Consider the following 24,159-nt stretch of genomic DNA (forward strand, 5'->3'; position numbering starts at 1 on the left):
AGGAGTGATGTGATCAAATTTCCCCCAGTCACAGGTTAAGTCAGATCTCTCACATATCACTCTAAGAAAATAATACTAATGATAAAAAAATAGAAGTAACGCCCTGGCCGGTTTGGCTCAGCGGTTAGAGCGTCGGCCCGCGGCCCGGAGAGTCCCGGGTTCAGTTTCCCTAAGGGCACGTACCTCAGTTGAAGTTCTTCCCTGGCCTCTTTTGGGGTCGTGTGGGTGACAACCACTCGATGTGTCCCTCTCACATCGATGTTTCTCTCTCTCTCTTCACCCCTCTCTCCCTCCTGTTCTATCCGAATATAGATGCAAGAATGTCCTCAGGTGAGGATAAAATACTACTACTACTAATAATAATAATAGAAGTAACACATGTATTGCTTTATTTAATTCTCATAACAACCCTATAAGGTAGATATTTTTATTATTCAATCTTATAATTGAGAAACAAATTCAGAAGGTCAAGTGGCTTGCCCATGGTCACATGGATAATAAAAACCAGAGCTAGAATTAAAATCTAAATTAGATGCTTGTTATTTTATTCAACCTGACATCTCTAATTACCTAACTGTTTGCAAAAATTATTGTTTCTCTAATTAATTTTCTGTAATAAAGAAGTTTCCTAGTAACACTATCAGAATTATGTGCATTTCACTATATGAACATTGTTGGTTAAAATGTAACTGATCTTGAGATACTGAGCTCTCACGAAGCCAGGTAACAGGTGGAGTACCAGCAAGGAGTCATACTTTAAAACTAAGGCAGGATCCCCCATTTAATCACTGCTTCAATCTTACCCTGTGAGTTACTGCTACCAATAGCGATGAATCCAGGAGGGAATGACAGTCGTGGAAAATTACTACCTTTCAGGGACTTTCCTAGGCATATTTTGCAATGTTTTGAAATTTAACATTTTCTTTATAAAAGAAAGTGCTTTCCATTATAAATATATACTCGAGAAAAATAAAGCCAAAAGGAAAAATTCATTCATTTTCCAATACCCCAGATAACCACTGTTTCCATTTGTGTTTATTTAACCACAGTCTTTTCTATAAATTTAATTGCAACAAGTGTGGGAGCAAGTGGGCCAAGATTATGGCAACCCCCATCCCTCCTTTGAACAAAGTTGTTAAGCATTGATCAGCTAAACATATTGGGGCTCCACGAATGTTTACTCATTAACACTCATTTGAATAATATATATCATTGGTTTTCTTTTAATTACAGCTTTAAATTTTTATCAGGTAAAGATTTTAGATAAGTTTCTGGATATTTTCAAGTTGAACTTAGTTATAAACCATAAATATTTGTAGCTGTTCTAGTGAGCCCCTAGAAAGAATCTCAAGTCTGAGGATTTCAGGAACTCCAATATCAACTTGCTATCTACTTAAACAACACTAGGTGGTACTAGGTGGTTTTTCCTTTCTCTTCAAATAGTAAAATCACTGTGTGACTGTTTTTCTTCCTTCAGCCCTAAGAACAGTGAAAAATTGCAAATAGGCTTGGGGAAAATTGGGGAGGTGATAGGAAAGTTCTAAAACTGGATTGTGCTGATAGCTCACAAATTTAAATCACAAACTTACTAAAAAGCTTTGAATTTTACAAAATAAAAGTATAAAAAGAAAAAAAAAGCTAAAATAAACTTTTCTATGCATGGTATATCTTGAGAGCATTCTTTTTTTTTTTTTTTTTATCCTCACGCGAGGACATTTTTCCATCTTTTGTTCAGACAGAGTGGAAGGGAGAGAGAGGAAGAAACATCGATGTGAAAGGGACACATCGAGTGGCTGCCACCGCACGACCAACCAGGGCCGGGGACAAACGCAACTGAGGTACGTGCCCTTAGCGGGAACCAAACCTGGGACTCTGATCCGCAGGCCGACGCTCTAACCGCTGAGCCAAACCGGCCAGGGCTCTTGAGAGCATTCTTATACTTTATATATTCAGAAGAAAGCTCTCTGCTTAGCTAAAAATTAAAATTTTAAATTCATTTATATAATCTGAAATTTTTTTGACCAAATACTTTTATATCTTTAATCTGCATCTTTTCTTTTTAAAAAAATATCATAAGGTTTTATTTATTTATTTTCCGTATTGATTTTAGAGAGAGAGGAAGGGAAAGAGAGAGAGAAACACCAATGAGAGAGAACAGTGATTGGCCACCTCCTGCATGCCCCCACTGGAGATCAGGCCCACAACCTGGGCATGTGCCCCCAATGGGAATCGAACCAGCGACCTCTTGGTGCATGGGTCTACACTCAACCACTGAGCCACACCAGCCGGGCTAATCTGCATCTTTTCAAAGTTGCCTTACAACATCAGAAAACTGCCATAATGCTGCAAGTAATTAATTAACCAGTATAATTAAGCACATATTTAACATCTCTTTTCCTGAGTACTATACAAATTGCAACAACTGATTTTTAGTTATGGCCTTTCAACAACTTCAACATGCAAGATATCTTTCCAAAGAGAGTAAGAGTAAACCCACATTTTAAATTTGGATAACATTTTCAGCATCCAGTTTGATTACAGATGTTTTTCTACACTGACAGTCTCTGGTATAGCACATTCTCACTAACCCAGACATCCTCTGTTTGGGAAGTTAGAAAACTGGGAAGTAAGCAAATCTAGGGTGGTGGTTAAGCACCTTGGCCTCTTAGATCTAGGATGAACTTGTAATAAGCTCTATGACCTTGGACAATTTACTTAACTTCTCTGGGCCTTTACCTAATCTGTAAATTTGGAATAAAACTTTCTCATGGAGCTTTTGTGAGATTTAACTGAGTTTGACATCAGTAACATAGAAGGGAAAAATGTTACTAAAACTACCATAGCAATTACGCTTCTCAAAGAGTGGCTGTCATAATTCACTTTAGTAAAACTAAATCTCTGTTCTCTATTTACTATTAGAGAACTAATAGATACTATTGGCCAGTTAAGGTTATAATCTGAAGCAGGCAAATAGCCTATTATTTTTAATAAAGACTCAGATGTAGTAATTTTTAAGAATTCCAAGAGCTGGGGTGGAAGGACGAAAGCACTCAAATTTAAGACAAGAATGTTTAATATTATTTTAATTTCTTTGTGTTGTTGCACTGTAACCAAGTTTTTTGTTCCCAAGCCTCCTCTATTGCCTGCTGTACAAACAAAAGCCCTGTGTGAGTAGTTTGAGAGAAAATCAAGGCAAAGAAGCCGAGTCCCATCCTGGCTTTGGATGGAGCAGAAAAGGCAACTGCAGAGACAAACAAGATCAAAATCTTAGGAGAAAGACAAACGTGGGGCTAATTCTTATTGAAAAACAAGTCCCTAGGATTTCTTGGGAAGCACATTGAACTTCTTATGTAGGATATGGGATAGATGGGTTTGATCAGTTATGTTTAGATCCCAAACTAAAAGACTTAGGTTATAGATGGAATAATATGTAAATTATTAGTACAGGGGCTGATAACACACGCACACACTACAAGTATACAGTTGAACTTAATTATTCATGGATTCCATATTTGTGAATGTACTTATCACTAAAATTTATTTATAGCCCCAAACAATATTTATGGCATTTTGCAGTCATTTGCAGACATGCACAGAGCAGCAAACAATGAGTCACCCAATGTATACGTTCCCAGCTGAGGCTGACCATGGCAGTGCTCTGCCTTCTTGATTTTGCTCTCATAATAAAAATGTCTTTTGCAGTTTATTTAGTGCTATGTTTTTCACATGTTTGTGTGCTTTTTTGGTGATGTTGCTGTTTAAATGGCCCCCCAAGCCTAGTGCTGACCTGTTGTCGAGTGTACCTAAGTGAAGAAGTCACAGACACATGACACAGAAAACATGTCAGACAAGCTTTGTTCAGGCAGGAGTTACAATGGGCCATAATTTCAGTGTCAATGAAGCAACAATATTAACTAAGGTGCCTTTAAACAGAAACACACATTAAAGTACTAAGATACAATTCTGACACTGACCACCGAGGGTTAGTCTCAGACTCCACGGGTTAAAGGGCACAGTCCCCAACAGCACAACCATTACTTCAGACACCAGCCACATGTTTGGGGGGCCCTAAGTCACCCACACTTCTGGCAAACTGGCTATAAACTCAGGGGTTCCAATGGGTCCCTCAGCTTCAATAACTCACTAGAATGACTCACAGAACTCAGGAAAGCGCTAAGATATAATTACAGTTGTATTATAAAGAGACGTAGGCAAGGTCTGGGTGCCTGTGTAAGAGCAGGGGAGGGAAGGAGGGAGAGAGAGAAGGCCTAATTGGAGTGGGTTAACAGGAACTAGGAGGGAATTGGAGATCAACTGAGGAATTTGCTGAAAAGGGACAAAGGGAATGGGGCGGTAGGTGAAGGGCAAGAAGAAAGTCAGTAAAAAATGGTTAACTAGGGCTATTACATGTGTGGAAGATCTCACCTGCATAATGATGAAAATAACATAGCAGAGAGGGACACATTCGAGTTTCAGGAAGAGGCACAATTGCACCAGTGATGTTTTTTAGTATGTGAGAGTGTATCAGATCTGAGGGCAACAATACAGTGGGACAAACTGACAACATTCATCCATTCTAACTGTAGAGAAGAAAAGAATGTATGGGTCTAGGAGACAGATTGACTGATAAACTTGAGAGGGGAGCGATATCAAATTTCCATCACTTTCGTAGTGAAAAAGTAAAATCAAGAGCTGAGAGTGAGGGAGCAGGCATGCTGAGGGGCTGTCTGGAAGAATTGTGGGCTGAAGTGACGTGGGAAGTGTAGGGTTGATTGCCTTGACAGTATTGAGAGACCCCTTGGAGTTTGAAGGCACAAATTTCAAGTGGGATGGCTGTACTGCATTTTTCTCTGGCCATTTTGAGCTCTAATGTACAGATGTTGAGCTGGTGGAAACACTGAAGGTCACTGGTGCTGGGAACCTGCCGGGTGCACATGATGGGAGGAAACCGGGCTAGGGAGTTTGTGGTTCTGTGTATGGGAGTGACCATAATAAAGGGTTCTGGAATACAAGTTATGTAAGGATGAAAATGAGGACATGAAGATGATGGACAAGGCAGTTTGGGTCAATGCACCAGAGTCCCTAGTGGAGGAAAAAAAACAATAGTCAGCCTAAAAGTAGTAGAGAGAGGAAACAAAGTACAGGAGGTAGTCAGAGGGGGATAGCAATGAGTAATGTCTAGGGTATGCCCATAACAATGAGTGGTGGCTGAAGTAGGGGTGGAAAACAAAATCATAAGTGAAGTGGTCAGGGACTGAGAAGGCACATGGAAATCACCAAGAATAACTTCAAAAATTCAGCGGGACACCATGACTGTAAGCCAGGTGCCGTATTTGACATCCCTGAAGGGGCTGTGAATAGATGACTATAAGGAAGGAGAGCAGGTCATTCACAGGAGTTTGCTTTTGCTTTGTTTTGTTTGGGGAGGGAGGCAGGAATAACAATGATTCTGGAAGTAGCTACAGAACATCGTTCACCTCCTGGCCTAGTTATTTAGGTATGGGGAAAAAAAACAATCACCACTTACCTTTAATATCCTCTTCTGAAAATGCAAGGAATTTTGCAATGCCCTTTGGAAAGACAACTATAAAGTTTAAAAACACCATGATGGTTCAGGCGGTGTGGCTTGGTGGTTGAACATCGACCCATGCACCAAGAGGTCACCAGTTCAGTTCCCAGTCAGGACTTGTGCCCAGGTTGTGGGCCCGATCCCCAGTGGGGGGCATGCAGGAGGAAGCTAGTTAATGTTCTCTCTCATTAGTGTTTCTATCTCTCTCCCCCTTCCTCTCTCGAAAATCAATAAAGAAAAAAATTAAATAAAAATAAAGATGCCATGATGTTTGAGATTATTTATAGATTTTGCTATGTGGGTGCTTGTAGTATTTATTTTATCTGCTGTTTATGGCTTAATGCAAAAGTATATAAATATCATATTCAAACAGTCAAATACTTGAGCCCTTTTTTAAAAGCAAGGTCCCTACAAAAGCTATAACAAAAAATTAAAAATTGAACAGCCAGAAATAGTTACATAGCATATATTTGTGAAGTTACTGAACATGTGTCGGATTAATTATTCTACTTGAGGTTACATAGAATGACCACAGACCTAGAAACTAGAAATTAGAGATAAACCCACTGACTGCTTTGAGTAAGTCCAGCATGCTAGATGTTTCCATTCTTAAAAGAAGACTTACTGAACACAAAAGCTCCACAGATGGAATCCAAGAGAGACTTAACTAGGACCTACAGGGTAGTGAGAAAACATCAAGCTCAAAGGACTCAACAGAGATTTAAAAACTGATTCTCCCTGTCAAGATGGCGGGGTAGGTAAACATGGTCTCGCCTGCTCCCAAAATCACATCAAAATTACAACTAAAGTACAGAACAACCATCCTTCAGAACTGCCTGAAATCAAGCTGAATGGAAGTCCTACAACTAAAAAATTAAAGAAGCCCCATCGAGACTGCAATCAAAACTCAATTACAGCAGAAGAGTGACAAGTGCACATGAGGGGTACACCTCGAGGGTGATCAGGGAGGCTGTGCCACTGGACTCTACAGGACACCTACTACAACAGGCCACCCCAGGAAGCCTAGGAAACACAGCAACTCTACCTAATACATAGAAAGAAATACAGGGAGGCAGCCAAAATTAGGAGACAAAGAAACATGTCCCAAATGAAAGAACAGAACAAAACTCCAGGAAAAGAACTAAATGAAATGGAGATGAGCAATCTAACAGATGCAGAGTTCAAAACACTCCTTATAAGGATACTCAATAAACTTAGTGAGGGCCTCAAGAGCATAGTAAAGGACCAGTCAGAAATGAAGAATGCCCTAACTGAAATAAAGAATAATTTATAGGGAATCAATAGTAAAGTAGGTAAAGCCAAGAAGCAAACCATTGATTTGGAATATAAGGAAGCAAAAAACACCCAATCCGAACAGCAAAAGAAAAAAGAATAAAAAAAAAAAAAAAAAGAGGATAGTATAAGGAGCCTGTGGGACAACTTCAGCGTACCAACATTCGCATCATGGGAGTGCCAAAAGGAAAAGAGATAGGGCAAGAAATTGAAGACCTATTTGAAAAAATAATGACAGAAAACTTCCCCAACTTGGTGAAGGAAACAGACATACAAGTCCAGGAAGCTCAGAAAGTCCCAAACAAGATTAACTCAAAGAGGCCCACACCAAGACACATTATAATCAAATGCAAAAGGTTAAAGACAAAGAGAGAATATTAAAAGCAGCAAGATAAAAGCAGTTAGTTACCTACAACAAAGTTCCCATAAGGCTGTCAGTCAATTTCTCAAAAGAAACTTTGCAGGTCAAGAGGGAGTGGCAAGAAATATTTAAAGTGATGAAAAGCAAGGATCTACAACCAAGATTACTCTATCCTGAAAGCTATCATTTAGAACCGATGGACATATAGTTTCCCAGACAAAAAAAGGCTAGAGGAATTCATCACCACCATAGCAGTATTATATGAAATGCTGATGAGTCTTCTTGAAGAAGATAAAAAAAAATATGAACAATAAAATGACAATAAATACATATCTATCAACAATTGAATCTACAAACAAAATGAGCAAGCAGAACTGAAACAGACTCAGATACAGAGAACTTTTTGTTGGTTGCCAGATGGGAGAGGAGTTGGGCGAAAAAGATGAAGGAATTAGGAAGTACAAATTGGTTGTTAGATTGATGAACCTTAAAGGGAAGGGGGGAGGTGGAGCAGGAAGACAGAAACCAAATAACTCACATGCATGTATGTATAACCAATGGACACAGACAATAGTGTGAGGAAAACAGGAAAGGGGTGGGCTTGGAGAGGAAGGGGTCAAGGGGGGGAAAGAGGGACATCTGTAATACATTCAACAATAAGATAAGTTTTAAAAATAAGACTAATTCTATTTTCCCCAAGAAGTATATTCAGAACAAATTAAAAGAGTAACAAACATAATAGTATCCCCTCTGGGGAAAATGGAAGGGAAATCATGAAGTCAACAATCTTCCTAAGAATTTTTACCCTCATTGGTATAGTATATACCAATAATAAGTAATAGGGAGAAAATGACAATTGAATTAATATTAAATTCTGATATAGGGAAACTAAAATCCAGCTGACAAAATAGCACATTTAGGTTCAAATAGTATTTTAGAATTAAGTAATCCTTGTACCTAAAAACTGAGCCAAAACTACTTCAATGAAAAATGTTTTAACATCAATTAGTGAACTAGTACCTATAATATATAACAGAAAGTACCTGGTTTTGCATAATTTCTGTCATAGAAACATGTTTGTACACACTTGGAAAAAAAAAAAATCAACTGACATTCAAGTTATCACCAAGGAAGCACATAAATAAGACAAAATGGCTTGAGAAGCCAAACCACTCCCGGATAACAACATAGTAATATTGAAGATGGCAACACTGAAACAACCCAGTGAGTTCTACCTAGGGAAGGGAAGGAGTGGAAACATGGGTGAAATTTTTTTAAAAGATAAATAAGAGATTTTTGCCCTGGCCAGTTTGGCTCAGCAACAAAGGCATGTACCTGGGTTGCAGGTTCAATCCCCAGACGCAGGAGGCAGCCAATTGATGTGTCCCTCTCACATCTCTCTCTCTCTCTCTCTCTCTCTCTCTCTCTCTCTCTCTCTCTCTCTCTCTCTCTCTCTCTCCTTCCTCCCTTCCACTCTATCTAAAAATATCAATGGGAAAATATACTCAGGTGAGGATTAACCAAATAATTTTAAAAAATAAGAATGTTTTAATTTGTATATGCTGCTTGTCTTGTTGCCTCTGTTCTGATCAGCAGAACTAAATATCCACATTGTCTCACTGGATCTCATACTGCACTGCCTGATTAAAGCATGACCATGACAAGCCAAGACTCAATTCCCTGGCACCCTATGCAAATTGGTCTGTAATTGGACATACTATTGATAGCACTGTGGCCTCCTTGCATCATGCCATTCTCCAGTGCCCTCCCACACTGACTGGATTGGGCAATAGTAGTAGCAAAGTTGACTCAAACAAGGTTGAAACCTGTTTGCATGTTCAAGAGTCTTCTCTTGAACCTCTACTACCACTGGAGAAAAGGACTCGTCTAGCCTGCTGAAAAGATATGACACATCACCTCAGCCATTCTAGACTAGCTCACAACACCCCCATCCCCACACAGCTGACCTGCCAATTTATTGTAGAAGCATGAGTAAGTCCAGCCAAGATTAACAGAACCACCCAATGGACTTGCAGATCCACACAAATAATAAAGAATGGTTGTTGAAGCCACTAACATTTGGGGTGTTATGCAACATTAAGTGGTCAGGCTAGACCTTAGATAGTCCTCTCTGCCTCTCACATAACCTAGATGGGTTAGGTTCAACCATAATAGGAGGTGGAAAACGGAAGTGTCCTGGCTGAGGTGGCCATTGGTTGGAGCATTGTCCTGTACACCAAAAGGTGGTGCCTCTGATATCTGGCCAGGCACATACCTAGGTTGTGAGTTCGATCCCCAAACAAACAGGAGGCAACCCATCTATTTTTTTCTCTCCCTCTCTCAATAATACAGTAATATGTACTGTAAAAAAAAAAAAATCTTGCTATTCAAAGTGTGGCCCATGGACAAGGAGCATCACAGACCCCACCCATGCAGGCCTGTTGAATCAGAAACTGCATTTTTAACAAAATCCCCAAGTGATTATTTTCACTTTTTATTATTTCATTTCAGCTTTTATTTAGTTCTCACACTTAGCTATAACTTGGAGACTATGGCAGTGAGATTCCCTGTTATTTTCAGCAGTTAGGCAGCCAGTCTTAAAAAGAGAAACTACTTCACACAAAACTGCCCGTCCCACAGAGCACAGCAGCAGGCACAAAAGAGGAAAGCTACACAACCTTCTGGAGCCTGGGCTCACACTGCTGAGGCTATGAATCACTCACGCTCTCCTTCCTCTTGTAAGGTATCAGACCGACTCCTCTCTTTTACACCCTGCTACATACAATAAATCAATCACAGCCCCAATAACATTTTAACCCATATTTACATGTTTTGGTTTTTTTCTTTCTACCAGACAGCACCTATCTCGAGGACAGGTACTGAATCCCTTTTTAAAATGTCCAAAGCCAAATACAGTGCCTGGGAAAGGGTAGGATTTCGACAGTGCCCCCTCTCTTTGTTAACGAATGAATGAAAATTGGTTAATGATTAACTAATTCATGAAATTTCAACATGCAAAAATATCTTACCTACTTCTGAAGTTTTAAAATTATAGTAAATATTTTCACAGCCAAGTCAATTTGTTTTTCTTATAGTCCACTTCTACTACATTGATTCCAAAGATTTCAGTACACATGACAGAAAAATAAACAAATATTCATATAAAGGTTTGCATACCTTTTCATTCCCAATGCATATGCTTCTATTAACATCCTGTCTTAGTCATCTTTGAATCCCTAATGATTCTTAGTTTCTGGCACATAATATGCACTCAAATACTTGAATGAATAAGTTATTTTCAAACTACCATGAGTATGTAAGTATATTAAAATTAAAGGGAAAAAAAGCTCAAATGCAAAACATTTTAATTATTTGTCAAATATACAGTTATTAGAATTATCTAAATATTACTTATAAAAATTGGTATATCACATTAGATGATTCTATAAAATAAAATCACACATTGACAATAACCCCTGCAGTCCAAGAAAATCCCCCTATCAATAGTACAAATTACAAACACATTAAAAAAAAGAGACATTTAAACCATTTAACTTTGACTAGACTAAATACATTCATTCATCAAGTACAATAAACTTAGCATAGTCACTAACAACACAATTTTAGGTGCAATTTCACATGCTTTCGTAAGTCTTCCAGTACAGCTCCCATAGTAAAGTGTCTCTGTGCACGCCATTTCCATTTATATGCAGGTGCATCATACATCATTAAGACTATTTCATTCCATAATTAAACGTGTTAATATATATTATAAGTGAACACCAGGTCAAAATTTAACCCCAATGAAGACAAAGTTTAACAATTAAAAGAAAATTATTGACAGTATATTTTGCTTAACTGTATGAACAGTATTTTCTCTCACTAGATGCTATCAAAATAATTTAAACATTAACTCCTCAAAAATGGAAACTCCAACCTTCCTAAAATAGTAACAAGCATTTTAAGTAACAATAAAATCATTTTGTAAGTCAAAAAGTAAATTCATATTCACTGGCAAATTTAAAATACCAGTGATTTGAAGATAAGACTGAGGCCTAAAACATCTGTACTGCATTATAAAATACAATGTAAAAAATGTGCAGTAATTTGCTTGTAAAAATATAATGGAATGTTTTTCACAGTAATGTTATGTTAAAACACTACTCTAAATGGATAGTCTAAGTAAACGTACCTTTACCAGCAAGAAAACTAAAAAATTAAGGCCTTTTTATGCTATATATAATTACTACCTGAACTCAAATAGAGGTTACAATGCTGTGAAATATTATTTTTAACCTCTCTAACGTTGTTAGTTGCTTCATCTCAACTCAATAACTGTTATCTTTATATAAACTCAAATGCTAGTTACCTTTATCATCTTGAAATGAATATTTCTCTGTATCTCTATTTTAATTCAGTCCCCAACCTCACCCCATCTAGACAGAATGCTGGAAATAGGGTTTTTCATCTGATTGGTTCACAACCATATATTAAGGGGCTAAAAATGCTTGGCACATGGTAGCTATCCCATATGTATATTTGAATGAACTAAGAAGCCTGGCCTCCATAGGCAATTCTACTTGTTTTCCCAAAGCATTAATAGACAATTTACCTCTTTGCACAACCAAAGTAACATTAAAAAGAAACTGTTGTCTATGCTATAACATAGAATGTAATGAAAAATAGTGGAGGCTGCACATATATCAAATCAAGGTTAAAGGCACTGGATCAGAAAGATTATTACAAAGCATTGTAAACTATTTTCAAAGCAAATCAAGTTTTAAAGTATCAAATGCCAAAATGCTATGAGAAAATGGTACTAAAATGATGACAATGCTTTAAAATAGTGGACAAAATTTCTGTAAATTCACAAATAAAATTCTTCCATTGTTTTACCATTTTCTTTCATCTTACATCTGATATTCCAAATCCTAGAAACAAATGTTTTCAGTTGCATGAAACAAGAAAAATGCAACTGAAATGTCTCTGAAAATTAATTCCTTTTTAAGTTGTTATAATTTTGATACAGTATAGAGATGATATGAAGAACATCATCTTGAAAATCATAAAACAGTAAATTATACTCAGTCAAAATCAGATAAAATGTTCTTACTCTGTTGAACACAACGTAAAGCCCCACAACAGAAAAATGTAGTGTAAGAGGCATAGTTAAGTACAATCTTTCCAGACACATAAAGAATAATGAATACTGAATTGAAAATACCACACGCTCCACGTTAGAGCTATTTAATATACACATTTTCACAAGTGTTTCTTGAAAAACTATTTAGATAAAATATTTAGCATTTATCATCAATTTTTAATTTATCTGAATCTATGCAACTTCCATTCATATTAAAATAGCAATTAGTGTAAATACTTTATTATAAAACTATTATACAATTTTTAATTTTTATTAGAGAAATGTATTATTCACTCTCCATAATTTCTTAAAAGTTCTTTTTATGAGTGCATTCTGTAAGAAATACACTAAAACCATTATTTGTGTTTCCTAATGGAAAAAAATTTGATAATCCATTAACCCAAACTATATCCTTATTATGCTTACTTCCTAAACATTTACATGTTTAAATATGCTTAGTGAACAGTGATCATTCTATTCCCACAGTGGTAAATTTCAGCATAATGCTAAATGACTGGACTAGATAGTAAAATAGTCACATATAGATTACATACACAGATACTACTTCTGTTATATGTAAGCTTACATATAAAGTAACATAAAATGAGAACTGAATAAACAGTGATAAAAAATGTAAACAAAGAGAATTAAATGTTAATCCCTTCCCTGAAAAACAAAAGATAAAAGCGCTTCTTGTTTTATTAAAATAAAACAAAACATGATCTATTATATCAAAAATGTAAGACTAATTTACAAAACTATATTTCCAAATATGGGTAAAGAAAACCTAGAACAGTTGACTTACACTTTATTAAGCTAAAATGTGCAAAAAATCTGTTAATACTTAAATGTATTAAATTCATTTTACATAGGCTGATACCATCCCCTACAAAAAGAAATTTCTTGTTTTGTTCAGATTCAAAATAGTGTGTAATTATCTGAACTTAGATTTACTGAACCACTATCCAAATAACAACAACAACAAAAGTCTATATTGTAGGAAAAATCAAGTAAAATTAAAACATTTCTGACTATTAATTGACTTGAAATTCAGCCCCCCTCCAAAAAAGCAAAAATCATACCCATTTAGGCAGTAGAGAACAATACGAAGTCTCTACAGAAAACTTATGACTCAAAATAAAAAATCTTAAACAATCGAATTTTGCTATAACAAAACGCATATGAATTTTGAAGTTGTTCAGTTTAATAGATTTATTAAGCACAGACTTCACAGATGATCTGATACTTGAGTTGGTGATCAGATGTTTGCAAAGTCTCCTCAGAGAGGAGTGGGAATGTGACATAAACATAAAATTGTGATACTTTCCTCCACACCAAAAAAGTGTTTGGATTTAAAAGTTTAATTTTTAATTCTAGGGGAAATGGGGGGCGGGGGTAACTAACATTTCCCAACTCTAAAACATTTTCCAGGAATATGACAAAACTGTTCAATAACCTAGATGTGTTATAAGTGAATCAAAATGCAAGTAACGAGAGAGCATAAACATCTAATATATTTGCAAATTTAATTTTAAAGTTTTAAATGTTTTCAATAATAACTGGTTTTTTAAAAGGTGAATGTGAAACAGATAACACAGAATCTAATTTATCCAGGAAAAAATCGCATTATCTCCCGGCTCCATGAAATTAAATCATAATTTTTCTCTTGAATATAATATAAAATTATTTTGAGTAAGAATGAAACAAGCATGGGTTTAGACATGCACCACTTTCCATGATGCACTAATTTACACAGTATTTTTATAACAAATTGGATGTTGTCCTTCACTGCTAATAAACACTATTTTTAGAAACATATATTTATACTACTGCTTAACTAAATGGACACATAAAAATATATAAAATTTTTTAAAATTCAAAAGTTATTTAAAGGACAAATAAGACAAACCTTCAATCACCCACCTTTTTGAAGCTGCAGTTAAAGGAAAAAATATTATACCGTTTATAACATTTTTCATAATATAGTAAGTATATATTCCAATTTGCCCATAAATGAAAGATTTTAAAAGAAAAATGTGTTCCTTTCAAGTAACTTGTCTCTTCTTGCCCTGGCAAGAATAATTATCAGTGCCCTTATTTTCAAGATTTTTGTTGTTGTTGTTGTCCGTTTCAATTATCTTTTTCATGAAGCATAATGTTGAACTATGAATATAAGTAAAAATTAAAGGGAAAATCTGCTTTTGGAATGCAATAATTCAAAATCATTTCACTAAGAAGCACCTTTTGATATGCTGGTCTAAACTTTAATATAAAACCTAAACAGTACTTATTTCTGAAGTAGAATTTTCTCCAGTTTTAATAGCTTCAAAAAGCAATACTACGGACATCAATCTGTGCTTTTTAGATTTTTGAAAGTGTTCTCATAATGTAATGAGTTTAGATATGGCTCATTGTCAAGGTTGGGTGGACAGAGATGTCATGATAAACTGGCTACAGAAAACTAAACTCTTAATGACTGAATAATGGTTTGTATTTTGCTTGAGCCAAATGGATGTTTAAACCATGTACCACCACACTCCCTGCTTAACACTCCAAAGTTTCTTTATTCTTCATAGTTTTCTAATGAACAAATAATTAGTTTTCCTGAGTAAGATTATAAAAAAGTTAACTCTTCTACCAAAAGTATAAAGACAAATAAAATGTAGACTCACAATACAAATTGTTACATAGCATTACAAGTGCAGAGATACTGACTGCTGCTCTTCACAATGATTGCCCCACCCCTTACAAAGACTGCTGCAAAGGATTCAATTGTCTAAAATACTCTGCAGTACAGTAATTAAGTTCTTCAGCCCATAAACATATCCCTCATCTATTGTGTTACTAGGAAAAACGTGAGCAAAATCTATCATTCGTACTTCTACATCCGCAATCTCTTGGCAACCAGTAGGAAGATGATAGAAAACTTTTTCCAGTTGGGAAAGTACATTTCCATTTAAATGTTCCTGTGACAAGCTTTTCCATCCATTGTCTTGCTCTATATTTTCAACTTTCAATGAAGTCTGACTGTGATGCTTTTTTGAATACATTTTTCTGTGACGAGCATACATCTTGGACAAGCTTTTGCCTACTGAAGCCTCTATTTTTCCATTTGTTGTGGAACTTAACACTCGAAAGTTATTATTGTACTCCAGTACGTCTGTGTCCAAGAGTTGTCCTTTGGACAAAAACTTTTCTGCCAAAGTCCTGTCATTTGATTTTGTAGGAGTTGGCTGAGATGAACCTTCATAAACAAACAGTAATGAACTTGCATAAAAGTTAAGCTGCTTCTGGCTTTCAAACCACTGCAAAATACTCTCAATCTTCTGAATACTGGCAGCAATAGCATCTTTTCTTAAGCAGAATCCATTATGAAAAAACTTTGAAACTCCTATAAAAAGGAAAATATAATATTATTGCAATATATTATTATAATATAATTATAAAAGGGTTAACACTTGGGAAGTAAACTCATCTTAGATACAATCTTCAATTTTTCCCCATCACCCCTTGCAATTAACTGAACAGGGAAGAATTCTAGTCAAACATAGAAACCTGGACTTCAACTTAATTTCTGGTGAAGACACTCTTACTAGAAAACATTTAAGTGACACTTATGTAAGGTGAAATATCCTATTTAGACAAAGCTGTTTATTACAGACAGACTGGTAGTTTAGTTCTCTCTACATATATTCTCTTAAGAAATCTATTCCAAGATTTGCTTCATTTGCTATTGTGAAGGATTTTATAGAATGATTACTTGTTTGTTAGAATCACATTTACGAGCTAATCTAAAACCTAGAGTCAAACTAACCATTTTTAATAGTGTCAACAGCCCACTACCAAAATACCAAGTTATAAACTGTACTAATTTTTTTCTGTTCTCAAAATTGATTAAATCAATCTTTTCACAAAAGCTAAGCTCACTTTGGGGATTAGCATTACTCTAGTTTAAGAATATCATCAAAAACTGAGACTTTTGCCCTGGCCGGTTTGGTTCAGCGGTTGGAGCGTCGGCCTGCGGTACAGAGAGACCCGGGTTCGGTTCCCGCTAAGGGCACGTACCTCGGTTGCAGTTAGTCCCCGGCCCTGGTTGGTTGTGCGGGTGGCAGCCACTCGATGTGTCCGTTCACATCGATGTTTCTCTCTTTCTCTCTCTTCCTCTCTCTCCCTCCCGCTCTATCTGAACAAAAAATGGAAAAATGTCCTTGGGTGAGGATTAAAAAAAAAAAAAAACTGAGACTTTTAAATGCTTTTACCTATCAGATTATTAGGCCTCTTAAAATGATTTATGCCTATTTTATCATATTTGGAAACTTATAGGTATATACGATTTGGTTTTTGCCTTTAAAATATCACTCTGGGCCTGGTCGGTTTGGCTCAGCGATTAGAGCATCGGCCTGCAGACCAGAGAGTCTTGGGTTCGGTTTCCGCTAAGGGCACGTACTTTAGTTGCAGTTTGTCCCCAGCCCCATGGGGTTGTGTGGGTGGCAGCCAGTCTATATGTCTCTCTCACATCGATGTTTCTCTCTCTCTTCCTCCCTCTCTCCTTCCTACTCTATCTGAAGAAAAATGCAAAAATGTCCTTGGGTGAGGATAAAAAAAAACTCTGGGATAGAAACTGCTTAAAAAAATATATTCAGATTAGCTTGGGAAATATTTTAATAAAGAGCCAATCTGCATATTATCTTGCTATTAGCTGAGGCAAATACTCATTAAGATCATAGTGTGGATACCTGTATTTTACACATAAAATAAAAATTTTTCTTCAAACTCTTTACATTACACGTAACCTGTTCCCCACCTTAGGTAGAGTTAAGAATAAACTTCTAATAGAATATTATTTCCAGTAATCTAGGATATCACTGCTTTTATTTTGTCCATAAATATTTTAGAATCATATATGTTAAGAGACTTTATTTAAACTACTTTTAATGCCACTTGTTCATTCATAATGTAATTCTAGAAGCTAATAATATACAGCTCAACTATAAGAGAAATTTCAATAAAAATAAATTACATGCTACAACACACACTTTAAAGTCTCTTATGTAACAAGTAGTTTTAATTCCATGATCTATATACTATGATTTTAAAGACAACTCCTCTAGTTCCAGTACTTAGACTAAATGGTTGTTCACAGATGCACACACGTTCATTTTATTTAGGTATATTAATAAATAAATGAAAATATAAAATACACCCAAGGTTTTGGTGTACCATAAACCAGGGATTATGATTAATTCAATTGTGTGAAAGTAAGGTTCATTTTTTTAAAGTTTATTTATTGTGAATTGAAACATTATACCAAAAGAGAATTAAAACCAAAATCACTTTAGAATTATTTTGATAACTGTGCAGTAATAAAAGCATTGAAATATGGTTTTTCAATCCTTACCATCCCTTAGAGTTTCTTTTGTTAAGCTTCTCCCATAGTGCTGGTTTTGTGTCTCATAGCTATCAGAATGAACATGATAAACCTGTCAGAAAAAGGAGTAAATATTAAAAATAAATACTCCTTGACTGTACGAAGTTTATCACAGCAATGGTTAAAGATGGAATGATCTATTCATATGATTCATTCTAATGGATTCAAGAAAAAAAAATCATATAATCTATCAATAGATTCTGAAAAGGCATTTAACAAATTTACATCCACTATTGAGAAAACTCTTTAAAAGGATAGATGAGTATTTCCAATATGAAAAATTATCTACCTCAATCCACCAAATAAAGTGGAAATAAAAAGCATTTGTCCTAAAATATAAGAAGCTTCCAAAAAAAAAGTATTCTACCACAATGTCTTTTATCATCACTATGAATCTAATATTGTTCTGATGTCTCTAACAAATACAAATAAGAGAAAGAAATTAAAGAGAATAATATGAAAAGGAGGAGATAAATAACTGGTTGGAGACATAATGAAAAACTTCATTTACAAATGCAACAAAAAAGAAATAAAACAGAAATAAACCAAAGAAAGATACAATCTATAAAAACATCTTTAAAAAATTCCTAAAGACATACACACAAACACCCACCCACGGTCTCAGAGAGGAAGATTCAACATAAAAGGTATCAATTCTTGCACCCCTACGTTCATTATAGTGTTATTTACAATAGCCAAGGTTTGGAAGAAGCCCAAGTGTCCATCAGTGGATGAGTGAATAAAAAAGCTGTGATACATTTACACAATGGAATACTTCTCAGCCATTAAAAAGAAGGAAATCTTACCCTTTGCAACAGCATGGATAGACCTGGAGAGCATTATGCTAAGTGAAATAAGCCAGTGAGAGAAAGACAAGTACCACATGATTTCACTCATATGTGTAATCTAATGAACAAAATAAACAAACAAAATAGAAACAGACTGGCAGCTATCAGAGGGGAGGAAGGTAGCAGGGCTGGGTGAAAAAGGTGAAGATATTAGGCAAAAAAAACAAAAACAAAAACTCATGGACACAGACAACAATACTGTGATTACCAGAGAGAAAGTGGGGTGGAGGGAGGTAGGAGAGGGTCTAGGAGGGATAAATGGTGATGGAAGGAGAGTCTTGACTTCGGGTGGTACACACACAATACAGATTGATGTACTATAGAACTGTACTCTTAAAACATATTAATTTTATTAACCAATGTCACCCCAATAAATTCAATAAAAAGGTAAAAAAAAAAGATATCAATTCTACTTAAATTAACTCACAACTAAAATGAAGTTATAATAAAACACCAACAATTTTTATAACCATACAAGCTAACTTAAAGTTCATACGGAAAAGCAAAAATAGCCAGGAACAAATCAAAATAAGATAAAAAAGGAGGGCCTGACCTTGCCATCCTGCCAGATATTAAAACATACTTCATTTACATTTTTCCAACTTAATTGAGGAATAAATGACAAATACAATTGTACATATTTAAAGTGTACAACATGATTTTTGGTATACATATACACTATGGAAAGCTTAACAAGATCAAGATAATTAATACACCTAGAGACTCATCATTTGTGTATGTGTGTATGGTGAGAATGCTTAAGATCTACTTAGCCAATTTCAAGTACACAATAGTGTATATTTAACTATAGTCACCATGCTGTACATTAGATCTTCAGAATTTATTCATCTTATATCTGAAAGTTTGGACCCTTTGAACTACCTCTCCCCATTTCCTCCTCCCTCAAGCCCCTGGAAACCATCATTCTAATATATTTCTATGAAATCCGCTTTTTTTTTTTTTAATTCCACATATAAGTGATACCACACAGTATTTGTTTTACTTTGTCTTCTTATTGCATTTAGGATAATGCCCTCAAAAGGTTCACCCATGTTGTCACAAACGGCAGGATTTCAAATGCTAATTGGTACAGATTTCTTTTTGGGGTGATAATAATGTGCTAAAGTTGAATATGGTGATGGTTGCCGAACTCTATAAATATAGTAAAACCAATTAATTGTATCCTTTAAATGAGTGAATTGAGAGGTATGTATATCATATCTTAATAAAGTTATTAAGGAAAAAAACATCACATAAAGGAACCTCTATTGTCTGGGGAAATGACATATTCCAGGAGAGCCAAATCACGCAATGCCTTTTTTATTTACCCTGTGTATGTACCGTACCCTAAGGCAATGGAAATCCACTGAAGAGTTCTTAACAGGAGAATGCCATGACCATTTTGCAATGTTTGGAGAACAGACTGGATGAAAGAAATACTGAACTTGAGAGATCAGTTAAGAGACTAGAGTCTGTAAATGGATAATGGTTGATAACTGAATTTGAGATGCTTGGGAATTAAAATCAATAGGATTGATGAGTGGTTGTGAGAGGTAATGGTGACTACAAGGTTTCCAGTTTCTAAAACCAGTGCTGTCATTTACTGAGATAAGGAATAATAATTTGTTGCTACCGTTGAGTTGGTTGCAAGAGAGAGAGGAGTGTATCACTTTTTTATGTATTAATTCTAGATGTTTTTAAGTTATCCTAGTAAAATATCTAGTAGGCTCTTAGCTATACAGATTAGGAGATCAAAGAAAAATCTGAGGCTAAAGATGTGCCTTTGGGAGTTATCAGTGTAGGTGAAACGGAACCTAAAAGAACAAAGGACACCCTTAGGAAGAAACAGAAAAGAATGGGAGGCAATAAAATGGAAGAGCAAATACCTCAACATTTAAAGACTAAACCAAGAAAAAAACCGAGCTGAAGCCTGATTGGTGTGGCTCCTTGTACCATGGACTGAGAAGTCCAGTTCAATTCCCAGTCAGGGCATGCGCCTGGGTTTTTTTTTTTTTTTTTTATCCTCACCCGAGGTTATTTTTCCATTTTTTGTACAGATAGAGTGGGAGGGAGAGAGAGAAAGGAAAGAGAGAGAGAAACATCGACGTGAAGGGACACATCGAGTGGCTGCCACCCGCACGACCAACCAGGGCCGGGGACAAACTGCAACCGAAGTACATGCCCTTAGCGGGAACCGAACCCGGGTCTCTCCAGACCGCAGCCCGACGCTCTAACCGCTGAGCCAAACTGGCCAGGGCGTGCCTGGGTTTTGGGCTCAATCCTCAGTAGGGGGTCTGCAGGAGGCAGCCAATTGACGTTGATGTTTCTATCATGGATGTTTCTCTCTCTCTCCCTTCCTCTAAGGAAAAAAAAAAAAAAATCAGTAAAAGCATTAAAAAAAATGTGATGTGAGAAAGAAACATCAATCAGCTGCCTCCTGCACACCCCCTACTGGGGATCAAGCCTACAATCCAGCCATGTTCCCTAACTGGGAACTGAACCAGTGACTTCTTGGTGCACGAGCCGATGCTCAATCCATGAGCTGCACCGGCTAGGCTAAAGGTGGTTTTTGATGTGTTTTTTGTTTTTTAATTGACAGTGATCTGAACATATATAAAACAAAAGGAAAAGAGTCAAGAGAGACAGAAGTTGAAGATATAAGACAAGAGAGAACCAATAGTATGAGATTCCTAAAGAGGTGGAAGGGAATGAGATCCAGAAGGCATAGGGAAGGCCTGTCCTCATACAGGATGGAAAATTCTTCAATGTGACAGGAAGGAATAGAGGGAATGAAAGCACTTGTAGGTTAGGTGTGTACATCTGTTGGCAGGAAATTAAAGGAAATCCTGTCTAATGGTTTTAATTTTTTCTGAAGCAGAAGGCAAAGTCCTCTGGTAAAAGTGAGAAGGGAAGGGGGAGGATTTGAAAATAGGGAAGGTTTAAGTAGCTGCCCAGTCAGAATCCTGTGGGATATTTATTTCTTGTTCATTTTAACATTATGTCATTAACCCTTTTCTGTTTTACTATATACCCACATTTAATTGTAGTTTTCTAAATGAAATAACTTTTCATTTGATCAGAATACAAAATTCAACTGCGCTGTTATAATCATCACATCTATAATGCTTATTAATTATCCTGTTTAAACCTCAAAAGATCCATGTATCACCTTTTACAATACATTTCAAAACTACCCCATTATGCTTATATAGGTATGCAATCATTTTTCAAATTTAACCTCCATACTTCTAGAAGATATACCATTTGTTTAGAGAATTTTATTCTACATCACTTAACTGTGGCATAATGTTTGCAAAGATGGTCTCAACAATCTTTCTCATCTTTGTGCACATTGCCATTTGCATTATGACTTCCCTATTCCCAATTTCATAAGTAGAGTCTATTTCTCTGCCCTAATGATAATATGGGCTGGCCCTGTGATATACTTTGACCTATAAAATTCCAGCAAATAATTTCATAACCTAAATTTTAAGAGCCTTTGTAGCTCCCACTCTCACCTGCTGTCTTGAAATGTGGTGCATGAAGAAGCTCCAACAAGCCTCCTTTTTCCACATAAAAAAAAGTCCATCCAAAAGTTAGAACAAATTCCCAGATGTAAGCATGAGGTCATGTTAGACCACCTAACCCCAGTGGAGCCATCTGATGAGTGCAGCCACATGAGGGACCCTAGGTGAGTTGAGCAGAACTGTCTACTTGAGACCAGTTCAAATTACCAACCCAAAGAATTATGAGCAAATAAAACAACTATTTTTAAATCCAGTCTAAAACAGTGACCTAATTTTAATTTCCCTTTTCTATTTTAAAAATATAGAAAAATTACTGAATATAAATTTAGCACTTTCCTCATGGGAAAATCATAAATATAACATTTACTTATCACATTATTTCTATTACAGCTAAACTTAAAGCTTCTCTAAAACAAAATTTTCAGAGTCGGAGTCTTCAAGGTCAGCTGTTCAGTCCAGACACTGACCATATTATCAGTGAACAAAAGAGATAAAAATCTCTGTCCACATTGGGGACTTGTAGACAGCAAATTCCAAAATATATCACCTTATGACATATTAGTATTATAATGACATCTATCATTTTCAAGGAAAGAACATTTAAAGAAAAATGTTTATATTACACTAATAATCACTCTTACTTACCCTCATGCCAAGCACCAAGAACCCAATCTCTTCCATTAATGGGTACTTGCTGACCTGTTGCTGAATCTTCTCAGATGAGGCAAAAGGATCATAACTTTTTCGTCCTATCTTTACATCCATTATACAGGGCTTATTAAATTTATGGGTCACATCTTCCAGTTTCAGATATAAATCTGTTATTAAAGAAAAACTTTAATTTGTGATAGGCAAACACATTACTACTCAAGTAACTTCCAAGGGAAACAAAATGAGGAAAATTGAAAACTGAGAAAAAAGTTAAAACAACTCCATAGTCAACAATCAATATAAATATCACAGAGAAATTCTTGTAGGAGGTAGATTAAATAATACAACCATAAGCAAAAGGTATGAGTAGCTGTAAGGTTTCCAAGGACATTAAAACAGCAATGAGATTACTTCAAAAGCTATTCCAGAATTTCCCTTTTAAATACAATTTATGTTATCTATGCCTCAACAGATCTCTTAGTATTTTAATAAATTTTTAAAAGCTTATTCTTCATTTAAAATTAGTAATAGGAGCCCTGGCTAGTGTGGATCTATGGTTGGACTGTCAGACTGCACACTGAAGGGTTGCAGGTTCGATCCCCAGCCTAGGTCAGGGCACATACAGGAGGCAACCAGTCCATGTATCTCTCTCACACTGATGTTTCTCTCTCTCTCCCCTCACTCCCTCCCTCCCTTTCACTCGCTCTAAAAAAAACAATGGAAAAACATCCTCAGATGAGGATTCACAAGAAAAAATAAAATAAAATTAGTAATAGGAATACTCCCACAGAGTATACAACAGAAGTATAAGAAAGGTAAATCAATCCAAATGACAGTCACTGCCAAATATACATTCTACTCTCACTAGTCTCAAAAACAAATAACTTGCTTTTTAGAATATAAGCATCTTCAAAGGTCATTTACAAAGTGTTTTGGCAACCTGCATACACCTTCCTACAGAAAACTATTATAATGAAATTCAAGTAAAAAATTATAAAAGCCTCAGTTATCATACCAGCTGAACTATTCACAGTTTTGGCTTAAAAGTAAGGGTTCAAGTGCACTGAGAAAAGGAAATAAGGGAAGAAATTCTTCCTCCCTTTCTCAAGTGAAAGAATCTTCCCAACGTTCTAAATGATACTGCAATTTTAAGTTATAAATGTAATAATCATTTTTCCAAGACAGAAGAGATTATATCTGCTTTTTATCAAAGTAACATACAAAGTTAGAGAAGATGGATATCTTCTTTGAAATAAATAAAAGCATACCAGTGAAAAACAACTTACCTTCTAATGTCTTTTCTTTTTCCCTGTCCCACTACAGACTTATTTTTTTTACA

The 24,159-nt window shown here is 35.7% G+C and overlaps 1 protein-coding gene across 2 annotated transcripts in view; it reads right to left on the reverse strand.

Annotated features, from left to right (window-relative positions):
- Positions 1-14,060: 14,060 nt before the first annotated feature.
- IPMK (inositol polyphosphate multikinase) overlaps positions 14,061-24,159 on the reverse strand; it is a 45,343-nt gene continuing 35,244 nt past the window's right edge. Inside the window, exons 4-6 of one of the 2 annotated variants that reach the window (XM_036265798.1) lie at positions 22,815-22,987; positions 17,765-17,846; positions 14,061-15,757 (exon numbers count right to left, since the gene is read on the reverse strand). In XM_036265798.1, coding sequence (XP_036121691.1) covers positions 15,135-15,757; positions 17,765-17,846; positions 22,815-22,987 — 878 coding nt within the window. In that variant the 3' untranslated portion in view covers positions 14,061-15,134. The remainder of the gene's footprint in view (positions 15,758-17,764; positions 17,847-22,814; positions 22,988-24,159) is intronic. The other variant, XM_036265799.1, reaches the window with a different exon arrangement.

Source organism: Molossus molossus, unplaced genomic scaffold, assembly GCF_014108415.1.
Source record: "Molossus molossus isolate mMolMol1 unplaced genomic scaffold, mMolMol1.p scaffold_m16_p_17, whole genome shotgun sequence".
Taxonomy (NCBI): Eukaryota; Metazoa; Chordata; class Mammalia; order Chiroptera; family Molossidae; genus Molossus; species Molossus molossus.